This window comes from Neoarius graeffei, chromosome 1 (genome assembly GCF_027579695.1).
Source record: "Neoarius graeffei isolate fNeoGra1 chromosome 1, fNeoGra1.pri, whole genome shotgun sequence".
In the NCBI taxonomy this organism is placed as follows: Eukaryota; Metazoa; Chordata; class Actinopteri; order Siluriformes; family Ariidae; genus Neoarius; species Neoarius graeffei.
The window spans coordinates 2,992,534-3,017,202 of NC_083569.1; the positions used below are offsets into that span (position 1 = coordinate 2,992,534).

General features: G+C 41.6%; 1 protein-coding gene across 1 annotated transcript in view; it reads right to left on the minus strand.

Moving 5' to 3' along the window:
* The window catches only part of gpr158b (G protein-coupled receptor 158b), an 80,937-nt gene that overhangs the window by 26,066 nt on the left and 30,202 nt on the right, over positions 1-24,669 (minus strand). The window contains exons 3-5 of the mRNA XM_060928116.1: positions 19,846-19,948; positions 8,766-8,968; positions 6,679-6,747 (exon numbers count right to left, since the gene is read on the minus strand). Coding sequence (XP_060784099.1) covers positions 6,679-6,747; positions 8,766-8,968; positions 19,846-19,948 — 375 coding nt within the window. The remainder of the gene's footprint in view (positions 1-6,678; positions 6,748-8,765; positions 8,969-19,845; positions 19,949-24,669) is intronic.

A 24,669-nucleotide genomic window follows, 5' to 3' on the forward strand; every position in this document is an offset into this window, starting at 1 on the left:
GCCAATCCCTTGCAGTGTTGTAGTCGAGTCACTGAACCTGGAGTCCGAGTCCAGTCTCGAGTCCCCGGTGTTCAAGTCCGGGTCATTAAAGAAAATTCTGAGTCGAGTCCGAGAGCAAGACTCCTCCAACCGCACCATTTGACGGCAGCTGTTGCTGCCTTTACGTGAAACCATTTATGGCACGCACGCGAGAGTCTGCTTGGCGCATGTGCTGTCCGGAGCGCGCCCGAGAGTCTTTCTGATGGACGAGCCAAGGCGTGCAGGTGTGACACTCTTGCATGAAATTAGTACAAAAATTAATGTAGATATAAATATCTTATGCCAAATTATTATGGCATGTTACAAAAAAATAAAGAAAAAATCTGAGTCCTCGTCTCCAATTTATGAGTCCGAGTCTTGGACTCAAGTACTACAAGCCTGATCCCTCGACAGCAGCACGATGCATCAAATCACGCAGATACAAATCACGAGCTTCGGTTAATGTTCACAATGTTCAAACATCAGAACGGGAAAAATTGTGATCTCACAGTGAAGTGTGACTTTCTTTCTTTCACTGTGGCGTGGGCGTTGGTTTGAGCCAGATGAGTATTTTTGGTTTGAGTATTTCAGAAACTGCTGATCTCTTCCTGGGGTTTTCACACACTACAGTCTACACAGAATGGTGCGGAAAACAAAAACACATTGATGGAGTGAGCGACAGTTCTGTGGGTGGGAAAAAACAAACGCCTTGTTGATAAGAGAGGGTCAGAGGGAAATGGACAGATTGGAAGGATATAGTAACTCATATAATCACTCTTTACAACTGTGGTGAGCAGAAAAGCATCTCAGCATGCAACAGCAGAACAGAAAAACACACTGGGTTCCACTCCTGCAGCCAAGAACAGGGATCTTAGAATCAACAAGAAGTTCCTATTAAAGTGGCCGGGGAGGAGGGAATGCTAGTTATATAAAACAATATGTTAAACAAAACAAAAAAAACATACTAGTTAAGAAATATACACTAGTTAAACCAAAGATATGTTCTAATTAACAAAGAATATCTGCTCGGTAAAAGATATCCGACTTAAACAACAAATACTGTATGTACTAGTTACGATAAAATATTTTATTTTTTTCGCGGTCCAAATCCTGCGCTCTGATTGGCTGGCGAGCAGGTCTGTATCCTATGGTACGGACCCCGGTTATGGACCTCTGGCGACTCGCTCGTTCACAACAACAAATATAGTAGCAATTTTTGTCGACATTTATTTTCGCATTTCTCAGGAGAATAGCATTAATTTTACAGCATGGATAGCGATAACGACAGTGTTCACAGCGAAAGCGAGTTTTACTCCCCTGAGGAAGAAGAAATAAAAGAAACCATTTCAGGAGAAAGCTAAAAACCTGTAACTGTTGCTAACGCCGAGCAAAAACATGGCTGAATCCTGAATGACTCAATTTTGTATAAATAGGGGACTACATAGGCGGCAAAATGTAGTTTTTTTTTCCTGCCATGGAAGTGCACTTGTGTACCGAGGAGGAAGCCATTTGCATTACAGCCGTGAATGAGGATTCAAAATGGCGGCTCGGCTCGGTTTCCCCTTTCAGGCGCTCTCGTTTTCTGTTAGAATTTAGTAAAGAAAAAAATTAATATATTATGTACCAGCTTAAGGTCGGTCCGTATGGTGAAATACCGTGACCTCCGCCCAGAGGATTAGTTCATTAACACGTATCATTATTAACGACAGCCCTTGACCATGCATTACGATACTGTATGGTGCGTGTTAGTGTTATCTTTGCGCCTGTTGCTAATTTTCCAGCGATTCCTATTTGCATGTGCTTTTGCTTTAACCGTTCACTTCTCACTTTAAAGTTTTGCGACTTGCTGAGGTTGATTCCTCCCGAGAATCTCCCGAGAAGCTTTGCATTTCGTATCGTCAGATCAGAGGAAAAGAAGTGGCCTTTTCTCCTCACTAGGTTAATTATTCAGAGGATTTATTTTTACACCCACTGCCTTACAGCTTGATGGACGGGTTAAAAATGCATGTGGAGAATCCACAGCGGAGTACAGGGGCTTCGTGAAAATCTCACACACACACACACACACACAACACAACCAAGTGTATTATAGATTTTGTGCATATCCTCGTGTCTCTCAGTCCTGAGCTAGAAACTGCATGACTTTACACGGACTGGCCATCTTATTAGGAACGCCTGCGCACCTGGTCAAGGGCTGTCGTTAATAATGATACGTGTTAATGAACTAATTTAGTTAATGGGCAGTGTTCCCGTTAAAGTGGCCAGTCAGAATGTTTCAGAGTTCAACAATGCTCTGTTAATCCTTCCATAACCGGTCATGTTTAATGCTCTGGAGCTTTACTAAAGTTCGACTTGGAAAAGGAATGTGAGGAATTTCCAAAATGGATCAAAATGGGCGGGGCCATGCTATGCTAAACTCGATCAGCCAATCGCAAACTAGTTCACCGATCACATCGCTGCAATATTTTACCTTAAGCTTGAGACCATATTTTAACCCTGGTTTAATGACGTAACATAATAGTATTTCTACCTTTAGCTAGTGAACTAGATTCCTTGTTTTAATCACAGAATGTGACAGTTTATCAAACATTAGCTAGCTTGCTAGTAGCTTTGCTCGCTTGTTCTGGAGCATCTTGCTAGTAAATTTGACAGACGTTCAATAATCTAGCTATTTAGCTGGATAACGTGACCTTAATGATGAACTTGCTGGACTAATATCCTGTATATATGATATGTAATTAAAGCTAGCATTCCATGCTAAGACCTACATTAAGCTACGCTGAAAAAGGAAACACTAGTGGTGATGTTAGTGTTTATTTGTGGTCTGACAACTAAAATCCCACCCTTTTTTAGCTCAGAGACACCTGTCACTCAGAAAAATCAGGACATGTGAATGTCTAATGCATGAACGTTCTGTCTTCCTCTGTCTCTCTGTCTGATGGGAGCAGATGGAGAGAGTTAAAGCTTCTCCGTGGAGAAGAGGAGCAGAAAGCTGTGGTGCATTTTAACGACTGAGGAGAAGAAAAAGAACACTGTTATGTAACCCGTGAGTAAGATTAGGCTTCTGAAAATCTCAAAGTCTACATTTGCACACACACATTCTGTTAAAGTTTGTATTTTGGAATCAGATAGATAATCAATGTTACTAAACAAAGCCACTGAGATGCTATGGTGGATATTTTTTAATAAGGCGTGGCCATTAGTTAAAATATTGCAGCCATTAGTTAAGTTTCTGATACCATGAACTATGTAGGTTACGTCTATGCATTATTACATTTCCAAAGCCATGGCCATGAATTATTACATATTTATAATGTAATAGATTAGATTAGATTAGATTAGATTAGATTAGATTAGATTAGATTAGATAAAACTTTATTGATCCCTTTGGGAGGGTTCCCTCAGGGAAATCAGCATCATTACAGATAAACAGAGAAAAGAAATAGAGAAAAAACTTCTAGATAAATTAAAATAAATTAAGTATTTACATATACAAATATAAAAAGAATAAGATATGGGGAAGAAAGGAAGAGGGGAGAGAGAGGAGGGGAGGGAAAAAAGGGAAAAGGGGGGGCAGCAGGAGAGATATTGCACTTTATATTGCACATTATATTGCACATTGTCCGGTATTGCTTATTGTTAGGCTAGGCTACTGCTCCTTCCTGTCCTCTGTCCTCCTGTAATAATTATTTTAATGATTATTGCATTGCCAATATTCACGGCCTCAACTTTGGCAATGTAGTAAGTTTATTTACAATAAAATAACAAAAGTGATTAATCATTCAAACTCACTTTTGTGGCAGTGTAATCATCCAAACGCATGTTTTTTTGGCAGTGTATTAATTTAAACCCACGTGTTTTGGCAATGTAATCATTCAAACTCACGTTTTTTGGCAGTGTAATCATTCAAACTCATGTTTTTGGCAGTGTAATCATTCAAACTTACCTTTTTTGGCAGTGTAATCATTCAAACTTACCTTTTTTGGCAGTGTAATCATTCAAACTCACTTTTTTTGGCAGTGTAATCATTCAAACTCATGTTTTTGGCAGTGTAATCATTCAAACCCACATTTTTTTTTAGCAATGTAATCATTCAAACTCATGGTTTTTTAGCAATGTAATCATTCAAACTCACATTTTTTAGCAGTGTAATCATTCAAACTCATGTTTTTGGCAGGGTAATCATTCAAACCCACATTTTTTTAGCAATGTCTCATCTCATCTCATTATCTGTAGCCGCTTTATCCTGTTCTACAGGGTCGCAGGCAAGCTGGAGCCTATCCCAGCTGACTACGGGCGAAAGGCAGGGTACACCCTGGACAAGTCGCCAGGTCATCACAGGGCTGACACATAGACACAGACAACCATTCACACTCACATTCACACCTACGCTCAATTTAGAGTCACCAGTTAACCTAACCTGCATGTCTTTGGACTGTGGGGGAAACTGGAGCACCCGGAGGAAACCCACGCGGACACGGGGAGAACATGCAAACTCTGCACAGAAAGGCCCTCGCCGGCCGCTGGGCTTGAACCCAGGACCTTCTTGCTGTGAGGCGACAGCGCTAACCACTACACCACCGTGCCACCCTTTTTTTAGCAATGTAATCAATCAAACCCACATTTTTTAGCAATGTAATCATTCAAACTCACATTTTTCAGCACTGTAATCATTCAAACTCACGGTTTTTTAGCAATTCACTGCTAAAAATAAAAGTGAGTTTGAATGATTACACTGCCAAAACATGTGGGTTTAAATTGCCAAAAAACGTGAGTTTGAATGAATACATTGCCAAAAACATGAATTTGAATGATTACACTGCCAAAAAAATGTGAGTTTGAATGATTACCTTGCTAAAAAAAGTGAGTATGAATGATTATGCTGCCAAAAAACGTGGCTATGAATGATTGCCAAAAACATGTGAGTTTGAATGAATACACTGCAAAAAACCTGAGTTTGAATGATTACACTGTCAAAAAACGTGAGTTTGAATGATTACACTGCCAAAAAACGTGGGCTTGAATGAATACACTGCTAAAAAATGTGAGTTTGAATGAATACATTGCTAAAAAAACGAGTTTGAATGATTACACTGCCAAAAAAAAGTGAGTTTGAATGATTACACTGCCAAAAACGTGAGTTTGAATGATTACACTGCCAAAAAAAAGTGAGTTTGAATGATTACACTGCCAAAAAAAGTGAGTTTGAATGATTACACTGCCAAAAACATGAGTTTGAATGATTACACTGCCAAAAACATGAGTTTGAATGATTACACTGTTAAAAAACGTGAGTTTGAATGATTACACTGCCAAAAAACGTGGGTTTGAATGAATACACTGCTAAAAAATGTGAGTTTGAATGAATACATTGCTAAAAAAACGAGTTTGAATGATTACACTGCCAAAAAAAAGTGAGTTTGAATGATTACACTGCCAAAAAAAAAGTGAGTTTGAATGATTACACTGCCAAAAAAAGTAAGTTTGAATGATTGCACTGCCAAAAAAAAGTGAGTTTGAATGATTACACATCTGCGCTTCTGGATCGTGTTTAGATACGGCTTCTTCTTTGAACTATAGAGTTTTAGCTGGCGACGGCGGATGGCACGGTGAATTGTGTTCACAGATAATGTTCTCTGGAAATATTCCTGAGCCCATTTTGTGATTTCCAATACAGAAGCATGCCTGTATGTGATGCAGTGCCGTCTAAGGGCCCGAAGATCACGGGCACCCGGTATGGTTTTCCGGCCTTGACCCTTACGCACAGAGATTCTTCCAGATTCTCTGAATCTTTTGATGATATTATGCACTGTAGATGATATGTTCAAACTCTTTGCAATTTTACACTGTCGAACTCCTTTCTGATATTGCTCCACTATTTGTCGGCGCAGAATTAGGGGGATTGGTGATCCTCTTCCCATCTTTACTTCTGAGAGCCGCTGCCACTCCAAGATGCTCTTTTTATACCCAGTCATGTTAATGACCTATTGCCAATTGACCTAATGAGTTGCAATTTGGTCCTCCAGCTGTTCCTTTTTTGCACCTTTAACTTTTCCAGCCTCTTATTGCCCCTGTCCCAACTTTTTTGAGATGTGTTGCTGTCATGAAATTTCACGAGCCGATATTTGGCATGAAATTTCAAAATGTCTCACTTTTGACATTTGATATGTTGTCTATGTTCTATTGTGAATACAATATCAGTTTTTGAGATTTGTAAATTATTGCATTCCGTTTTTATTTACAATTTGTACTTTGTCCCAACTTTTTTGGAATCAGGGTTGTAAATTGTGTGTAACTTGAGCCCACAATTTAATATGTTGTGAAACGTCAAATGTAATATGTGGCCTCCAGCTCATTATATTGTGGGACTGGATGAAACAGTCTGTTCACTTGGATAATTCACTCAAGCTGACACAAGCTATTGGTATAAACATTACACTGCCGAAAATCACGGCCACGAATGATTACATTACCAGTCCTAATGTTCAATGACTAACCATTTAGTGGGCTAAGCTGGTTAAAGTGGAATCCTGTGTTATACGCTGAACTTTGTTGACACAAACACAAAGGAAACACAGGATTGGTTGGTTGAGCTTAAATTGATTTCTGCTTCAACTTGAAAACCTCTTGAATGTTGTGAAAGTAGAAGTTTGAACTTACAGGAAGGTAGAGGAGCATGGCACCGGACAGGATGGCCTCGAGAAGAATAAACCCAGACGCTTTGATTCTCTGAAATGGAGAAAGAACATGATATAAAAAGTCAATTCTTCAGTAACTAATTCCATCATTTATTTATTTCTCAAAAGGAATAATACTTCTTATGGCATCTCATAAAGACCTCATTACACAACAGGTTTATAAAATAAAGTACGGGATTGTGTGAACAGCCTGGCGTAGGCCATCTTATTTGCAAACAGATGTCATTGTAGTGGCATTATACGTCATAGCAGGGTTATAAAGTGTACATCCATCACTTTCTCACTGTATCTGGTTATAGATCAGAGTAATGTCATGCTTGAGTCCATGAGTGAGGGCGTGGTGTGAAGAGAAGCTTCATGCATGTAATGTACTAGTGCATCTCAAAAAATTAGAATACCATGAAAAAGTTCCTTTTTTTCATAATTTAATTCAAAAAAGGTAAACTTTCATATATTCTATATTCATTACATGTAAAGTGAAATATTTAAAGTCTTTTTTGTTTTAATTTTGATGATTATGGCTTATAGCTCATGAAAATCAGAAATCCAGTATCTCAAATTATTAGAATATTCCCTAAGATCAATCAAAAAAAGGATTTACAATACAGAAATGTCCAACTTCTGAAAAGTATATTCATTTATACACTCAATACTTGGTTGGGGCTCCTTTACCATGAATTACTGTATCAATGCGGTGTGGCATGGAGGTGATCAGTCTGTGGCACTGCTGAGGTGTTATTGAAGCCCAGGTTGCTTTGATAGCGGCCTTCAGCCTATCTGTATTTTTGGGTCGGGTGTTTCTCATCTTCCTCTTGACAATACCCCATAGATTCTCTACGGGGTTCAGGTCAGGCAAGTTGGCTGGCCAATCAAACACAGTAATATCATGGTCAGCAAACCATTTGGTAGTAGTTTTGGCACTGTGGGTAGGTGCTAAGTCCTGCTGGAAAAGGAAATCAGCATCTCCAAAAAGCTCGTCAGCAGATGGAAGCATGAAGTGCTCTAAAATCTCCTGGTAGATGGCTGTGTTGACTTTGGACTTGATAAAATACAGTGGACCAACACCAGCAGATGACATGGTACCCCAAATCATCACAGACTGTGGAAACTTCACACTGGGCTTCAAACACCTTGGATTCTGTGCCTCTCCACTCTTCCTCCAGACTCGAGAACCGTGATTTCCAAATTAAATGCAAAATGTACTTTCATCTGAAAAGAGGACTTTGGACCACTGAGCAACAGTCCATTTCTTTCTCTCCTTAGCCCAGATAAGACACTTCTGACATTGTCTCTGGCTCAGGAGTAGCTTGATATTAGGAATGCGAAAGTTGTATCCCCTTTCTTGAAGATGTCTGTTCGTGATGGGTCTTGATACACTGACACCAGCCTCAGTCCACTCCTTGTGAAGCTCTCCCAAGTTCTTGAATCAACTTTTCTTGACAATCCTCTCAAGACTGCGGCCATCCCTGTTGCTTGTGCACCTTTTCCAGCCACCCTTTTCAGCAATGACCTTTTGTGGCTTACCCTCCTTATGGAGGGCATCAGTGATCATCTTCTGGACAACAGTCAAGTCAGCAGTCTTCCCCATGATTGTGGTTGTGTGTACTGAACTAGACCGAGAGATACACTGTGTTCATACTGTTTTACTCAAACTCGAAATGAAATATTCTAATATTTTGAGATGGTTTTTTAAATGTTTTTGTACTGTATGCCATACTGATTAAAATTAAAATAGAAAAATGCTTAAAACATTTTAGTTTATGTGTAATGAGTCTATAATATATAACATTTTCATTTTCTTAAATAACTGATGGAAAATATTGAACTTTTTCACAATATTCTAATTTTTTGAGATGCACTAGTATGTCATTATAAACAAATACAATCAACATCCATGATACAAGTTACTCATTAGATGCTCACGTTTTCTAGACGCTGTTCATCATCTGTGAGCGCCTTTTACACAAACACACGGACTTTACGTCGACTATATGGACCACATGTCACTTGACAGTTCTTATGCTAGCTCAGGGCATATCCAACTCGTACCTTGCTGCGGCGGAAGCGGTACACCACGGTCATGCAGATGAAGTCGAGGAGCACACACAGGCTCTGGAACGAGACGACGGCGAGACGGAGGATGCCATCCTCCTGGGCCAGACACGGCGTGTCGTCCCGACAGAACACGCAGCCATCCTGACACGGCAGACAGAGAGCCGGCACGTCTGAGGGTTCGGGATCCTGCTCCGGTTCTGACATGCCACAGAAACTCTGAATTAGCGTCTGGATAGGATTTGTGATTAAACTCTGAGAACACACACGCGACGAACGCTCATTACAGACACCTGGAGTCCACGTCATAAAACATACACAGACATTCACGAAGCATTTACAAATGGTGTTTATAACCATGTTACCCAATGACGGTCCTTCATAAGCAACACTCGGTCTACAGAGGATAGCAGCTCGATTGTGGGCGTGGCCTGTGACTGTCCAGCACTTTTTGTTTATTTCAGATGAGAAACTTGAGTACCTATATAGAGTTGGGTCCATAAATATTTGGACAGAGACAACATTTTTCTAATTTTGGTTCTGTACATTACCACAATGAATTTTGAACAAAACAATTCAGATGCAGTTGAAGTTCAGACTTTCAGCTTTAATTCAGTGGGTTGAACAAAATGATTGCATAAAAAATGTGAGGAACTAAAGCATTTTTTAAACACAATCCCTTCATTTCAGGGGCTCAAAAGTAATTGGACAAATTAAATAATTGTAAATAAAATGCTCATTTCTAATACTTGGTTGAAAACCCTTTGTTGGCAATGACTGCCTGAAGTCTTGAACTCATGGACATCACCAGACGCTGTGTTTCCTCCTTTTTAATGCTCTGCCAGGCCTTTACTGCAGCGGTTTTCAGTTGCTGCTTGTTTGTGGGCCTTTCTGTCTGAAGTTTAGTCTTTAACAAGTGAAATGCTGCTCAATTGGGTTGAAATCAGGTGACTGACTTGGCCATTCAAGAATATTCCACTTCTTTGCTTTAATAAACTCCTGGGTTGCTTTGGCTTTATGTTTTGGGTCATTGTCCATCTGTATTATGAAACGCCGACCAATCAGTTTGGCTGGATTTGAGCACACAGTATGTCTCTGAATACCTCAGAATTCATCCGGCTGCTTCTGTCCTGTGTCACATCATCAATAAACACTAGTGACCCAGTGCCACTGGCAGCCATGCATGCCCAAGCCATCACACTGCCTCCGCCGTGTTTTACAGATGATGTGGTATGCTTTGGATCATGAGCTGTACCACGCCTTCGCCATACTTTTTTCTTTCCATCATTCTGGTAGAGGTTGATCTTGGTTTCATCTGTCCAAAGAATGTTCTTCCAGAACTGTGCTGGCTTTTTTAGATGTTTTTTAGCAAAGTCCAATCTAGCCTTTTTATTCTTGAGGCTTATGAGTGGCTTGCACCGTGCAGTGAACCCTCTGTATTTACTTTCATGCAGTTTTCTCTTTATGGTAGATTTGGATATTGATACGCCTACCTCCTGGAGAGTGTTGTTCATTTGGTTGGCTGTTGTGAAGGGGTTTCTCTTCACCATGGAAATTATTCTGCTATCATCCACCACTGTGGTCTTCTGTGGGCGTCCAGGTCTTTTTGCATTGATGAGTTCACCAGTTCTTTCTTTCTTTCTTTCTTTCTTTCTTTCTTTCTTTCTTTTTTTCTTTCTTTCTCAGGATGTACCAAACTGTAGATTTTGCCACTCCTAATATTGTAGCAATTTCTCGGATGTTTTTTTCTGTTTTCGCAGCTTAAGGATGGCTTGTTTCACCTGCATGGAGAGCTCCTTTGACCGCATGTTTTCTTCACAGCAAAATCTTCCAAATGCAAGCACCACACCTCAAATCAACTCCAGGCCTTTTATCTGCTTAATTGAGAATGACATAACGAAGGAATTGCCCACACCTGCCCATGAAATAGCCTTTGAGTCAATTGTCCAATTACTTTTGGTCCCTTTAAAAACAGGGTGGCACATGTTAAGGAGCTGAAACTCCTAAACCCTTCATCCAATTTTAATGTGGATTCCCTCAAATGAAAGCTGAAAGTCTGGACTTTATGTCCACGTCCATTATATAACTATAACTTGAATATGTTTCAGTAAACAGGTAAAAAAACGAAATTTGTGTCAGTGTCCAAATATATATGGACCTAACTGTATAACAGTTCTAAAGATAGCTCGTTAAACGCAACTTAAATCAAAGCGAGATGCTCAAGTTACATGTTAGACGTCGTACTAGCGGCATAGTGATCTAACTGTACTAGCTACGTACCTACACTGCTTTACTTTTCTTCGTAACATCTCCGTAGCCAATTAACGAGAGGCTGTATATAACAGGATAAAATGTTTCGATGCTTTTTTCGAACACTTTTATAGATTGCAGGTAGGAGCTAAAGTCGTAGGATTGTTCTGAGGACTCATCTTGGATTTGTCACTCCTTTACAGCATCATGCCTAATTTGCATGGAATTGAGAAGCTGAATGGTATAAAATGTGGCTCAGGGTCGATCCCTGAGCGTTTTTACTGTCCTGCTATCACTTCATTAATAAACAGTGCAGACTCGTGTTATTAGTGACTCATCACCTATTTTTAGGGGTGTGTGTGTGTGTGTGGTGAGTGAGAGGATGAGAAAAGTGAGCACGATGTTGCCCATAGCAACTAGGATTCACCGTGTGGCAGTGTTGGTGTGTGTTTTTTATCTACTTTGTGCAAGATGCGGGTTAAAAAAAATACGTCTTTTTGTCCGTCTCAGAAAAAGAGTACGTGATTTTTTTTTTTTAAATCACCAAAACTGTCTTTATTTATCCACACACACATACATTAAACAACTCTTTGTGGTACATGTTCATATAGAAGTAATTGTTTAGACATGATATTCCAATATTCATACAGTATTCTTATATTATCATCATCACTACTACGTGTGTCTTCCCTTTTTGAAAAAACGGAACAAATTAGATTCACAAATGCTTTCGAATGACGTAATTACAGACTGCGGGACAAAAGTAGTAAACGAGTCAGGAAACCTAAGCACCATCACAAAGTCATCATCAGTCACCAAACCACACGAGGACCGATCAGTGATCAGATCTCAGACGTACTGTCACTACAGACTTACGTAAGTGCTGGGCGGAGTTTGTCCAAAACAGAGGCGTGTCTCAGTTATTCTGACCTTGAATATTTCCTGCATGATATCAGGCTGAGTGAGGAGCAGTACTAAGTCCACAGTACGTCATGCTGAAATTAACATTTTGGCTGGAAATACACTCAAGAACACAATGGAATAAAACCATGTGTTCTACTCCCTTCTCGCGGGTTTCATTCATTTGGTTTGTTAGCATGCAATAGTGTTAGCATATCGCTTATCCTCCATGTATTACGCCACTCTACTCAATGGAGAACGAGCGTGCAATACTGTTACGATATTGCATGTTGTCAAGACAGCATGACGTCGCACGTCAGAGCTGATGCGAATATCCAATGAGAAGCTTTTCTGCTGTGCATGCGCACAATCATTTCTGTGTTCGCTGGGAAAGAGAAAGACCCGCTGACGCACCCGAAAGGCTACCAAAACTTCATTAGATATTCTTCACGCATAAAAACATACCGACGGACATCGAAAAACTGGAAAAGAGACACGTCGGAGATGTAAAACTTCCGCACTAGCGAGCGACTGTGACAATCTGTAAACAAACATGGCTGCCAGATTTGCTTCATTAAATACGGAAGATTGTGAGAGAATTTTGGCTGCCAGGTCGTGCCGTTGTGTGTAGCTGTCGATGTTGATTTTAAAAGTCAATTGCACAGGGAAACAAATCCTTAACTCTGTCGCGAGCGTGCAGCGTGGAAGAAAAGTCTGGAGACAGAAATCTTAATTTCTCGGTTGTTAGCCTGTGCTCTCGATAGCACTGCTTTATTAATATTCGCTAACACCACTGATGAACGCTACACCGGGTGGAAGGTGACTGTACTGCCGCACTGACAGCGCCAACTCACGGGTAAGCTAGCATTGACCTTCAAGAATGCTGATATTGAAGAGAGTGTGTATGTACAGTGGTGCTTGAAAGTTTGTGAACCCTTTAGAATTTTCTATATTTCTGCATAAATATGACCTAAAACATCATCAGATTTTCACACAAGCCCTAAAAGTAGATAAAGAGAACCCAGTTAAACAAATGAGACAAAAATATTATACTCGGTCATTTATTTATTGAGGAAAATGATCCAATATTACATATCTGTGAGTGGCAAAAGTATGTGAACCTCTAGGATTAGCAGTTAATTTGAAGGTGAAATTAGAGTCAGGTGTTTTCAATCAATGGGACGACAATCAGGTGTGAGTGGGCACCCTGTTTTATTTAAAGAACAGGGATCTATCAAAGTCTGAGCTTCACAACACATGTTTGTGGAAGTGTATCATGGCACGAACAAAGGAGATTTCTGAGGACCTCAGAAAAAGCGTTGTTGATGGTCATCAGACTGGAAAAGGTTACAAAACCATCTCTAAAGAGTTTGGACTCCACCAATCCACAGTCAGACAGATTGTGTACAAATGGAGGAAATTCAAGACCATTGTTACCCTCCCCAGGAGTGGTCGACCAACAAAGATCACTCCAAGAGCAAGGCGTATAATAGTCGGCGAGGTCACAAAGGACCCCAGTGTAACTTCTAAGCAACTGAAGGCCTCTCTCACATTGGCTAATGTTAATGTTCATGAGTCCACCATCAGGAGAACACTGAACAACAATGGTGTGCACGGCAGGGTTGCAAGGAGAAAGCCACTGCTCTCCAAAAAGAACATTGCTGCTCATCTGCAGTTTGCTAAAGATCACATGGACAAGCCAGAAGGCTATTGGAAAAATGTTTTGTGGACGGATGAGACCAAAATAGAACTTTTTGGTTTAAATGAGAAGCGTTATGTTTGGAGAAAGGAAAACACTGCATTCCAGCATAAGAACCTTATCCCATCTGTGAAACATGGTGGTGGTAGTATCATGGTTTGGGCCTGTTTTGCTGCATCTGGGCAAGGACGGCTTGGCATCATTGATGGAACAATGAATTCTGAATTATACCAGCGAATTCTAAAGGAAAATGTCAAGACATCTGTCCATGACCTGAATCTCAAGAGAAGGTGGGTCATGCAGCAAGACAACGACCCTAAGCACACAAGTCGTTCTACCAAAGAACGGTTAAAGAAGAATAAAGTGAATGTTTTGGAATGGCCAAGTCAAAGTCCTGACCTTAATCCAATGGAAATGTTGTGGAAGGACCTGAAGCGAGCAGTTCATGTGAGGAAACCCACCAACATCCCAGAGTTGAAGCTGTTCTGTACGGAGGAACGGGCTAAAATTCCTCCAAGCCGGTGTGCAGGACTGATCAACAGTTACCGCAAACGTTTAGTTGCAGTTATTGCTGCACAAGGGGGTCACACCAGATACTGAAAGCAAAGGGTCACATACTTTTGCCACTCACAGATATGTCATATTGGATCATTTTCCTCAATAAATAAATGACCAAGTATAATATTTTTGTCTCATTTGTTTAACTGGGTTCTCTTTATCTACTTTTAGGACTTGTGTGAAAATCTGATGTTTTCGGTCATATTTATGCAGAAATATAGAAAATTCTAAAGGGGTCACAAACTTTCAAGCACCACTGTATATCTGATAGACCACGAAAAAAAGCCAGCCAATATTATTTAAACATCATCCATGGATGAGCGCTTGGTCAGCTTATCCTTCAAACCATGGGCGTGTTATCTTTACAGGACAGCGAACTGAATTAAGCAAAACGTTGGAATTGTTTTATTAAAGCTGCCTTTCAGATTTTTCAAGTGTAGGTCATAAAAAGAATTTTCCCCGACACCCAATTATTTTTGTTTAGTGGACCGAAAGCTTTTTTGTCAAGTATGTTTTATTAGAGGTAGGTTGCATAATGTAGGACAGGAAAAACAGTCTACATCTTCATTATGAAGAAAGAAAAAGAAATACAAAAAATACAGCAAATGTATCCCACCTAAATAAACAGAAGTACGTATACCCTCCCCCCTCCCTCCCCACTCCCTTCTGCTCAGAACATTACATGTTGTGATGGAGAATTAAGGACAAAAGGTAAAAGAGCGATAGCGGACAAATCACTTACGCAAGGAAAATCGCCTACAGGTTATTTTTAAGGTAACGGATGAAGGGCAGCCAGATCCTGTTAAACTGCAACTCTCTGTTCCTCAGAGCAAACCTTAGTTTTTCAAGGTGCAGAGCGTCAGCTAGCGGACTGAAAGCTACTGAACTCGAATCACAGACTTCCAATTTTATTATTATTATTATTATTTTTAAATAGAACAATTAATGAATTTATCTCCACATGGCTTTAAATTCTCCACTATTTTTTCCTGCTTCGCCATGGCCCCATACATGTCAACCTTTAGGGCGTATTCACACCTACGTTGTTTGGTCCAGACCAAACGACCAAACGAACCAAATTTCCCTTGGTCCGGACCTTTTGGGTTGGTCTGAATACAAACCACCGAACTCTGGTCCGGACCAAACAAGCGGACCGAGACCGAGCTGCAAGGTCGGACTCGGTCCGGACCAAAGGAACCCTGGTGCGGATCTTTTGGAGGTGTGAAAGCAGACCGGACCTAATCCGACAGTTTTGCTTTTTTGTACCTCGGGAGCTTCCGTCGTTTGTCGAGCGTTATGGGAAACAGAGTGTTGACACTCCACCGCAAAGTGCAAACACTGTTTCGGTTGTCAAGGGTCGTTCAGTCACCAGTGGTAGGCGAGTACAAAAAATGAGTAGGGGGCAAACGTGGGCCGAGGAAGAAACGCGTACCCTTGTGGATATATGGCAGATGTCCACATATCTGAGCTTTTGGAGAGAACACACAAAAATGCCGACGTGTTTGCTGTATTCAGTGAGAAAATGAAGGAGAAGGGGTTCACGCGCTCCCCAGAACAATGTCGGCTAAAAGTGAAGAAACTCCGTCAGACCTACATTAAAATCAGGGACATTCTTTCAAAAAGTGGTGGTACTAGCGACTTGCGTGAAGAGCCAGAACTGTCACAACATGATGTGCGCTCATCAGCGCTATCCTCCGTAGCCGCCTTGCCCTTTGTCGTCGTCGTTGATAAATTACTTGTACAACAGCATAGTAATCGCACAATTGTGAAAACAGTAAAAACTGGAAAAAACATATAGCTTTGATGACATTAAAAAGAATAACAGCACGGAAAGCCTCCGTGACTACTTTTGAACTTAACGCTTTGTGCGCGTGTCGTCTCTGACCAATAGCTGAACGGCCTCAGGGCGCGTGGCTTTGTTGACAGATTTTGGTCCGCTTACTAAAATGTACAGTGTGAAAGCGAACCGCACCAAAATGAAAAAAAACAAACAAACATTTGGTTCGGACCAAAGCAAGTGAACTATCGAACTATCCTGGTCTGAATACACCCTTAGTTCCCCATGCCCTTACAAAATCTGTACTTTTCCCTTACATACAGCCATGAGCCCTTACACACGAGAAAAAATTCCAATATATAATCCAAAGCACCAATTGTTTTATTCCACATTATACACTCCTATTGTAATAGGCATATTTATCACACTGCATCAAGTTAAAGGGATCAAATAAGCATGTCCTGGATAAAAAGAAATTTTAGCTCCTAGAGAAAACAACTGGGGGCGGCACGGTGGTGTAGTGGTTAGCGCTGTCGCCTCACAGCAAGAAGGTCCGGGTTCGAGCCCCGTGGCCGGCGAGGGCCTTTCTGTGTGGAGTTTGCATGTTCTCCCCGTGTCCGCGTGGGTTTGCTCCGGGTGCTCCGGTTTCCCCCACAGTCCAAAGACATGCAGGTTAGGTTAACTGGTGACTCTAAATTGAGCGTAGGTGTGAATGTGAGTGTGAATGGTTGTCTGTGTCTATGTGTCAGCCCTGTGATGACCTGGCGACTTGTCCAGGGTGTACCCCGCCTTTCGCCCGTAGTCAATTATGAGGTTAAATTGAAAATCTTCCCAGTAATTTATCACAAGAATTGAAATCTTATTGCTTTTTGGAGTGTTCTGTGTTGTACAAAGATGTTGCAGATTTGGCACGAGCTATAATATCACTGCTTGGGTCGCAGTTGTAGCTCCTCATCACTCTTCATTTTAATTTGCAGATATGCAGTTAATGTGTCTGCAGCCATATTTTTTCTGTCCTCAGGATGAATTTTCCTAACCAATGAAAAAGCCCTCTCACTATCTGCATCGCTCTGTGGGAGGCACAGCAAAGCAGTAAAAAGTTGTTTCAGCATTGGAAACCTGGCAACACCCAGAGCAGCTTTTACATCCAAGACCTTTCCGCAATATACATCTATTATTTTCCTGGTCAGTAAAAGAAAATCAGAGCACGGCAAACATGTAGATGGTGTTAAAGGGCCCATGGCATGGTGGTTTGTTGATGCTTTAAACGGGCTTGTGGAGGTTTCCGGATGTTCTATCCGCAGCCTTTCTTGAAATGAACCCTCGGCACGTAGATATAGCCTCCTGGGAGAAAGCCCCATTTCAGCGCTTTTCCCAGTGCGTCGTTTTGCTAATGAGAAGCAGGAGGCGGGGAAGGGTAGAGGGTGGGGGGCGGGTCTTGTCATTAATATTCATGACATGTAAACGTGTTACCTCTGATTGGCTAACAGCACTGTGACGCTACCTCCAGTGGGTCAGAACAAGCGGATGTGGGTGTCTTACTATGGCGAAAGAGAAGGAACAAACCGCGAAGGGAAAAATACCACACGCTGACGTCTTTAAGGTGCGACGCGAGGAAATAAAATAAACTCAACAAATGTTTGGGTTTTTACTGAACAAACAAACAAATAAAATGAACGAGTGACTTAAAAAAAGAATGTGGGTGTCTTTGTAAAAACTGTTTTGATTGGCTATTATAACAGAGCATGCTGCATGCTTTTTGGTTTTGTAGCGCAGAGTACCTGGCTAACTGCAGGGAGCGGTTAGCTGCACAGCTAATGTAGCCATTGCAAGGCTAACGTGGAACCGATTTTAAAACACGGCAAAACGACTTAACAGTTATACACTTACTTGTTCGGTGTTTGTGGCTGATGCGGCAGGGATGCTTGGTACGGACCCAGGCTTCAGTGACAGTTGATGTGCAAAACCTGCCCTGTACTGTCCCAAGTTGTGGAAACATTCCTCAGGAAAATGCTTCCGACAAACATACACCGTCTTAGGTAGACTCGACGGCGTATTATTGGAGTAAATAAAATTAAGCCACTGCGTCTTCAGGGGCTCTCCCGTCGGCAGTAAAAACAGACTCCTTTCTGTGTTGTCACATCCATGTACAGCGCAACTTCCATGTTTGGTGGCAACTTTTGAGCTGGGCGGGCAATCCATACAGTGGGTGGGAATCCAGAGGGGGGGCGTGGGGATCATCTCCCTTGCTGACGTAGGCAAGGGAAGAGTTTATCAACGCGCCGTTTTGACGCGCCATTCTCAAATGTTGGGCATAGTTTGGTTTACACATTATGAAATTTCTAGCCACTGGGGTGACTTAAGAAGGTCAGAGGAACTCATTTTAACGTTAAAAAACCTCAAAGTGAAAATTTCATGCCATGGGACCTTTAAATTGCTTCCATCCCCGACTACACATTTTAGAGACAGGTTACCGACGGTCGTTACCGCCATTACTCTTCATTCAATACTTTTCCAGTTTACTGACGACTGATGGTAGTAACGAGTGTTGGTCATCTGTGTCTACATATAACATCTATCAGCAATTAAAATGTGTAGGGAAGCGAAATCGCCGGGTAACTACAGTTGCCTCTGTATAACCGGCGACTCCCAGTATCGCTTTCCTACATGCAAACAGTAAAACTTTAAAAATTTAATTAATTAATTAAAAAAAACCACAAATGCTTACCTGTGCAGTCTTTGAATCGGGAAACATTTTTTTCGCTAGCTGCGAGAAATGGTCTGCCACAGTCGGGGGGATGTTGTGTTCCATGAGAAATTGGCAGAACATAACTTCTGCAGCCGTCGCAGAATTCCGGGCAGTCCGAGCCGAGGGACTTAAATGACCGAGAAAACCACGCGCAACTACCGGTATAAAACCACATAAATCAAAAATAGTTCTGTTTCATTGCGCATGCGTGTTTGAGAAAATAAATGGTGGATGCTAAGAAATTTTTCTCGGAGTAACGGAAAAAAATCTCTGATACAAAACGTAATTTTCCCGTATGAAAATCAGTGTACGGCGTATTAGCCAAAAAATTGCATTTTCACGTACAAAATACGGGAAAACCGTATACCGTAACTTGACATGTATGTGACCCAATACAAGATACGACGTCACGCATCACGTGGTGGGCTTTCCCTATTCGCGCAAGGCGAACAATTGTGGGATGCAAATTTGAAACAGGAGAGAAAAATGGAGGACGTGTGTGGGTGTGCAAATGAAACGTGAAAGAGCGACCACAGTAACGGAAAGAAAGCGAGAAGAAAAGACGTGATATTATATACGAAGGAAAGGAAACGCAGGACCAAACTAATAAATATCAGCGCTCAGCGAGCACCTCGGTCTGATCAGGTGTTCGTTTAGCGACAGAACAAAGGTAAACCTGCGCATGCGCGGGCACACGGACTTCCTCTGTCTGCTTGACTGCGTGATTTCATGCACATTATTTGCTTTAATCCCCTCAAATTAAAAAACTTCCCAGGCCTGATATTTTGTGAGATATTACAGAAATAAATAGATATCACAATGACCACATTTCAGACGGAGCTATTTCAGATTTCACCGATTTTATGCAATCGAAAGGCCGTCCAGCTTTAATTTGACAAATTAAAATAGTGATTTCATGACTTTGATTTAGTATCTCGTGGCTCCATTAATGTACTCTGTGCTGGATCAAGTGCTATTCTGAATAACGACTGTGGAAGCCATTTGTTCAATTAAACTGTACCGCTGTACTTCTGAAATAAAAACTGCGGGTGTGTCCCAAACCACGACACCCTATTCAGTATGTATACTCTTTAAAATAGTGCGCTTGTAGTGAACCGAGTGTGGATGAGGACGTGAGACTCACTGGAGAAGCCGTTGAGCGCCACTCGGTTGTGTTGGTAAAACCCCTTCCTGCACTGGCACTTGTACTTGTCCAACACAAAGCCGTGGCCTGGAATCGGTTTACACTGAGGAGAGAAAGGAAACGCTGTGAGAACAATTAACTCTCGTCGAGCCTCATGAAGCACCTCAGGAAATGACTAATGAAGGAATCAAGCTCAGTGTGCGTCATGCTGTAATCGTAAAAATAATAAGCGATATGGCGGTGTGATGAAGCATAGTTCGCGTGCAAGTTCCTGTGATTGTGTATCATTTTTATCAATCGATACAGTGGTGCTTGAAAGTTTGTGAACCCTTTAGAATTTTCTACATTTCTGCATAAATATGACCTAAAACATCATCGGATTTTTACACAAGTCCTAAAAGTAGATAAAGAGAACCCAGTTAAACAAATGAGACAAAAATATTATACTTGGTCATTTATTTATTGAGGAAAATGATCCAATATTACATATCTGTGAGTGGCAAAAGTATGTGAGCCTTTGCTTTCAGTATCTGGTGTGACCCCCTTGTGCAGCAATAACTGCAACTAAACGTTTGCGGTAACTGTTGATCAGTCCTGCACACCGGCTTGGAGGAATTTTAGCCCGTTCCTCCGTACAGAACAGCTTCAACTCTGGGATGTTGGTGGGTTTCCTCACATGAACTGCTCGCTTCAGGTCCTTCCACAACATTTCCATTGGATTAAGGTCAGGACTTTGACTTGGCCATTCCAAAACATTAACTTTATTCTTCTTTAACAATTCTTTGGTAGAATGACTTGTGTGCTTAGGGTCGTTGTCTTGCTGCATGACCCACCTTCTCTTGAGATTCAGGTCATGGACAGATGTCCTGACATTTTCCTTTAGAATTTGCTGGTATAATTCAGAATTCATTGTTCCATCAATGATGGCAAGCCGTCCTGGCCCAGATGCAGCAAAACAGCCCCAAACCATGATACTACCACCACCATGTTTCACAGATGGGATAAGGTTCTTATGCTGGAATGCAGTGTTTTCCTTTCTCCAAACATAACGCTTCTCATTTAAACCAAAAAGTTCTATTTTGGTCTCATCCGTCCACAAAACATTTTTCCAATAGCCTTCTGGCTTGTCCACGTGATCTTTAGCAGACTGTAGACAAGTAGCAATGTTCTTTTTGGAGAGCAGTGGCTTTCTCCTTGCAACCCTGCCGTGCACACCATTGTTGTTCAGTGTTCTCCTGATGGTGGACTCATGAACATTAACATTAGCCAATGTGAGAGAGGCCTTCAGTTGCTTAGAAGTTACCCTGGGGTCCTTTGTGACCTCGCCGACTATTACACGCCTTGCTCTTGGAGTGATCTTTCTTGGTCGACCACTCCTTGGGAGGGCAACAATGGTCTTGAATTTCCTCCATTTGTACACAATCTGTCTGACTGTGGATTGGTGGAGTCCAAACTCTTTAGAGATGGTTTTGTAACCTTTTCCAGCCTGATGAGCATCAATAACACTTTTTCTGAGGTCCTCAGAAATTTCCTTTGTTCGTACCATGATACACTTCTACAAACATGTGTTGTGAAGGTCAGACTTTGATAGATCCCTGTTCTTTAAATAAAACAGGGTGCCCACTCACACCTGATTGTCGTCCCATTGATTGAAAACACCTGACTCTAATTTCACCTTCAAATTAACTGCTAATCCTAGAGGTTCACATACTTTTGCCACTCACAGATATGTAATATTGGATCATTTTCCTCAATAAATAAATGACCAAGTATAATATTTTTGTCTCATTTGTTTAACTGGGTTCTCTTTCTCTACTTTTAGGACTTGTGTGAAAATCCGATGATGTTTTAGGTCATATTTATGCAGAAATATAGAAAATTCTAAAGGGTTCACAAACCTTCAAGCACCACTGTATACCACACATCGTACTTTTTATCTGTTAATAGCTTTATTGGTTGATTTAATGTTGTGGAACGTCCGTGAAACATTCTCACTTCCATTATAGCAGCTATACATTTACAGTATAAACACTGGTTCCCTCACCAGCATCTCAATTTCTCTCAAAAAAAAAAAATTGCAGCTTGTTAACAAGATCAACTGTGGGCTACTGCTCACTTACGCATCCCCCCGCTTATATTCGCTTATATCAGAACGCAAGCAATCGAAGGAATAGGACATTTATTATGAATGCTGACTTCAACAAATAATGAACCCTGAAACAAGGAAGTAAAGAGCAGTGTCTCTCCCCAGGGATTTCACACAGCATCCTGGGAAACTCTCATTTTGAAATAGCATTTTGCTTCTTGAAATAGTGTCAAAATTCACCCTATATGCTTCGTAAATACATTCAGTTGGTAAACAGGACGTTGATGTGTGACCGACCTGAAAACGGTAAACACGGTAAGTTGAAGCTCGGTACCAAGTGGCTATGATTTGTGGCTGCTGAGAAAAAGGGTGTTTTGGATGGACGGAGATACGGATGGATGGACGGACAGAGGTAAAAAAAACAGCATACCCCCCTCTTTCAGATGAGAAACCTAAGGGCGTATTTACACCTACGTTGTTTGGTCCGGACCAAACGACCAAACGAACCAAATTTCCCTTGGTCCGGACCTTTTGGGTTGGTCTGAATACAAACCACCGAACTCTGGTCCGGACCAAACAAGCGGACCGAGACCGAGCTGCAAGGTCGGACTCGGTCCGGACCAAAGGAACCCTGGTGCGGATCTTTTGGAGGTGTGAAAGCAGACCGGACCTAATCCGACAGTTTTGCTTTTTTGTACCTCGGGAGCTTCCGTCGTTTGTCGAGCATTATGGGAAACAGAGTCTTGACACTCCACTGCAAAGTGCAAACACTGTTTCGGTTGTCAAGGGAACCTTACAACAGTCGTTCAGTCATTCAGGCTAGACTACAGAGTACAAAAAATGAGTAGGGGGCAAACGTGGGCCGAGGAAGAAACGCGCACCCTTGTGGATATATGGGCAGATGTCCATATATCTGAGCTTTTGGAGAGAACACACAAAAATGCCGACGTGTTTGCTGTATTCAGTGAGAAAATGAAGGAGAAGGGGTTCACGCGCTCCCCAGAACAATGTCGGCTAAAAGTGAAGAAACTCCGTCAGACCTACATTAAAATCAGGGACATTCTTTCAAAAAGTGACGGTACTAGCGACTTGCGTGAAGAGCCAGAACTGTCACAACATGATGTGCGCTCATCAGCGCTATCCTCCGTGACTACTTTTGAATTTAACGCTTTGTGCGCGTGTCGTCTCTGACCAATAGCTGAACGACCTCAGGGTGCGTGGCTTTGTTGACAGATTTTGGTCCGCTTACTAAAATGTACAGTGTGAAAGCGAACCGCACCAAAATGAAAAAATAAAAAAAACATTTGGTTCGGACCAAAGCAAGTGAACTATCGAACTATCCTGGTCTGAATACACCCTGAGAAGCGTAAACTCCTCGGTCCTGAAGACGTTCCAGCTTCACCTCTGACTGTTACAAAGCGCTGGCTGACACTGGAGACGCTACAGAAACATCTTCTCACATATAAACACTCTGTTTTGTAGTCCATTACTGGCGAGTGGCCTAGTGGTTAGCGTGTCTGCCTGTCGATCAGGAGTTCTACTCACGTTCGGGTCATCCCAAAGACCATAAAAATGGCATCTACTGCCATCTGGCAAGGCACGCTGCAATACAGATGCGAGTGAGGAGTCAAACTCTCGCGGGAACCAGAGGAACCACCCTCCCTCCCACTGTAACCCTAGCTATGTAATAGGCGAGAGGCCGAGGGCTACGGAAACAGAGATCGGCACCGCCCTATGCGCCACATGGCATGGGAAGTACTTTGTAGTCCATTCACTGTATGTGGAGCCGTTACTTAGAAATGATACCATACAAGAATGAGCGCCTTGCTTCATATTTAACCAATCATCACATCAGAAAATCAGAATTCACGCAACCGAATGGAAGTAACAGTAGTGATAGTGAGAAGAAAAGGAGAGTGTGTTGGATATCGTTTCCACAAGTTTAAAAATCTCTTTGTTTTTATATTATATTTTTTATTATTATTATTAGAGTTTTATGTAAAAGAAAAAAGATGTGCAAGCTGATTTAGTAACAGGGTCTGCAGAAAACTGTGTGTCTCACAGAAGCAAAACTCTTATTTTTTTTATGTGTCTGCCGTGTTGATTGGGAGCGCCGTATGGATTTCTGTAAAGTATAAAACTCTAATTAAACAAAAAAATTTAACATTTATCGTTTTGCAGGAAGAACTTTAACCAGAGCTCGGGTAGGAAATAACTTGCGGCTCATGCTGAAGGTGTCGAGGCTGGAGGGATTGTAAATTGTACGTTTCTTTTACTTTAAATAGAAGCTCTTCATCTCTCTCTCTCTCACACACACACACACGCCTGTCTTCCCACCCAGTAAGAGCCCTCAGCACACAAAGCCCACTCAAGTGGATTTTAATTAACACAAGGCCCTGATTAGGGCTGGATGATAATTTGCGCGCTGACACTCCTCCCTGCAGCGATGTAGCATGTTTTGTTGCTGCCTCCAAAGCGCTTTTATTGGCCTCCGTTTATCATCACTGCACATGTGTTAATCATATTTAATAATCATAGCGTGCTGAGGGATGACATTAGACAGGCTTTTCTTTGGCCGTGTGATCATCGCTGACTGGCATCTCAGCTTTACTGGAAAGCTGCACACAGAGGTGCCAATAATTTAAAGCACACGTCAGAATGAATCACTGTCCTCTGAATGATTCCTGTCCATTTAATGCACGCATGCAAGAGAGAGAGAGAGAGAGAGAAAGAGTAAT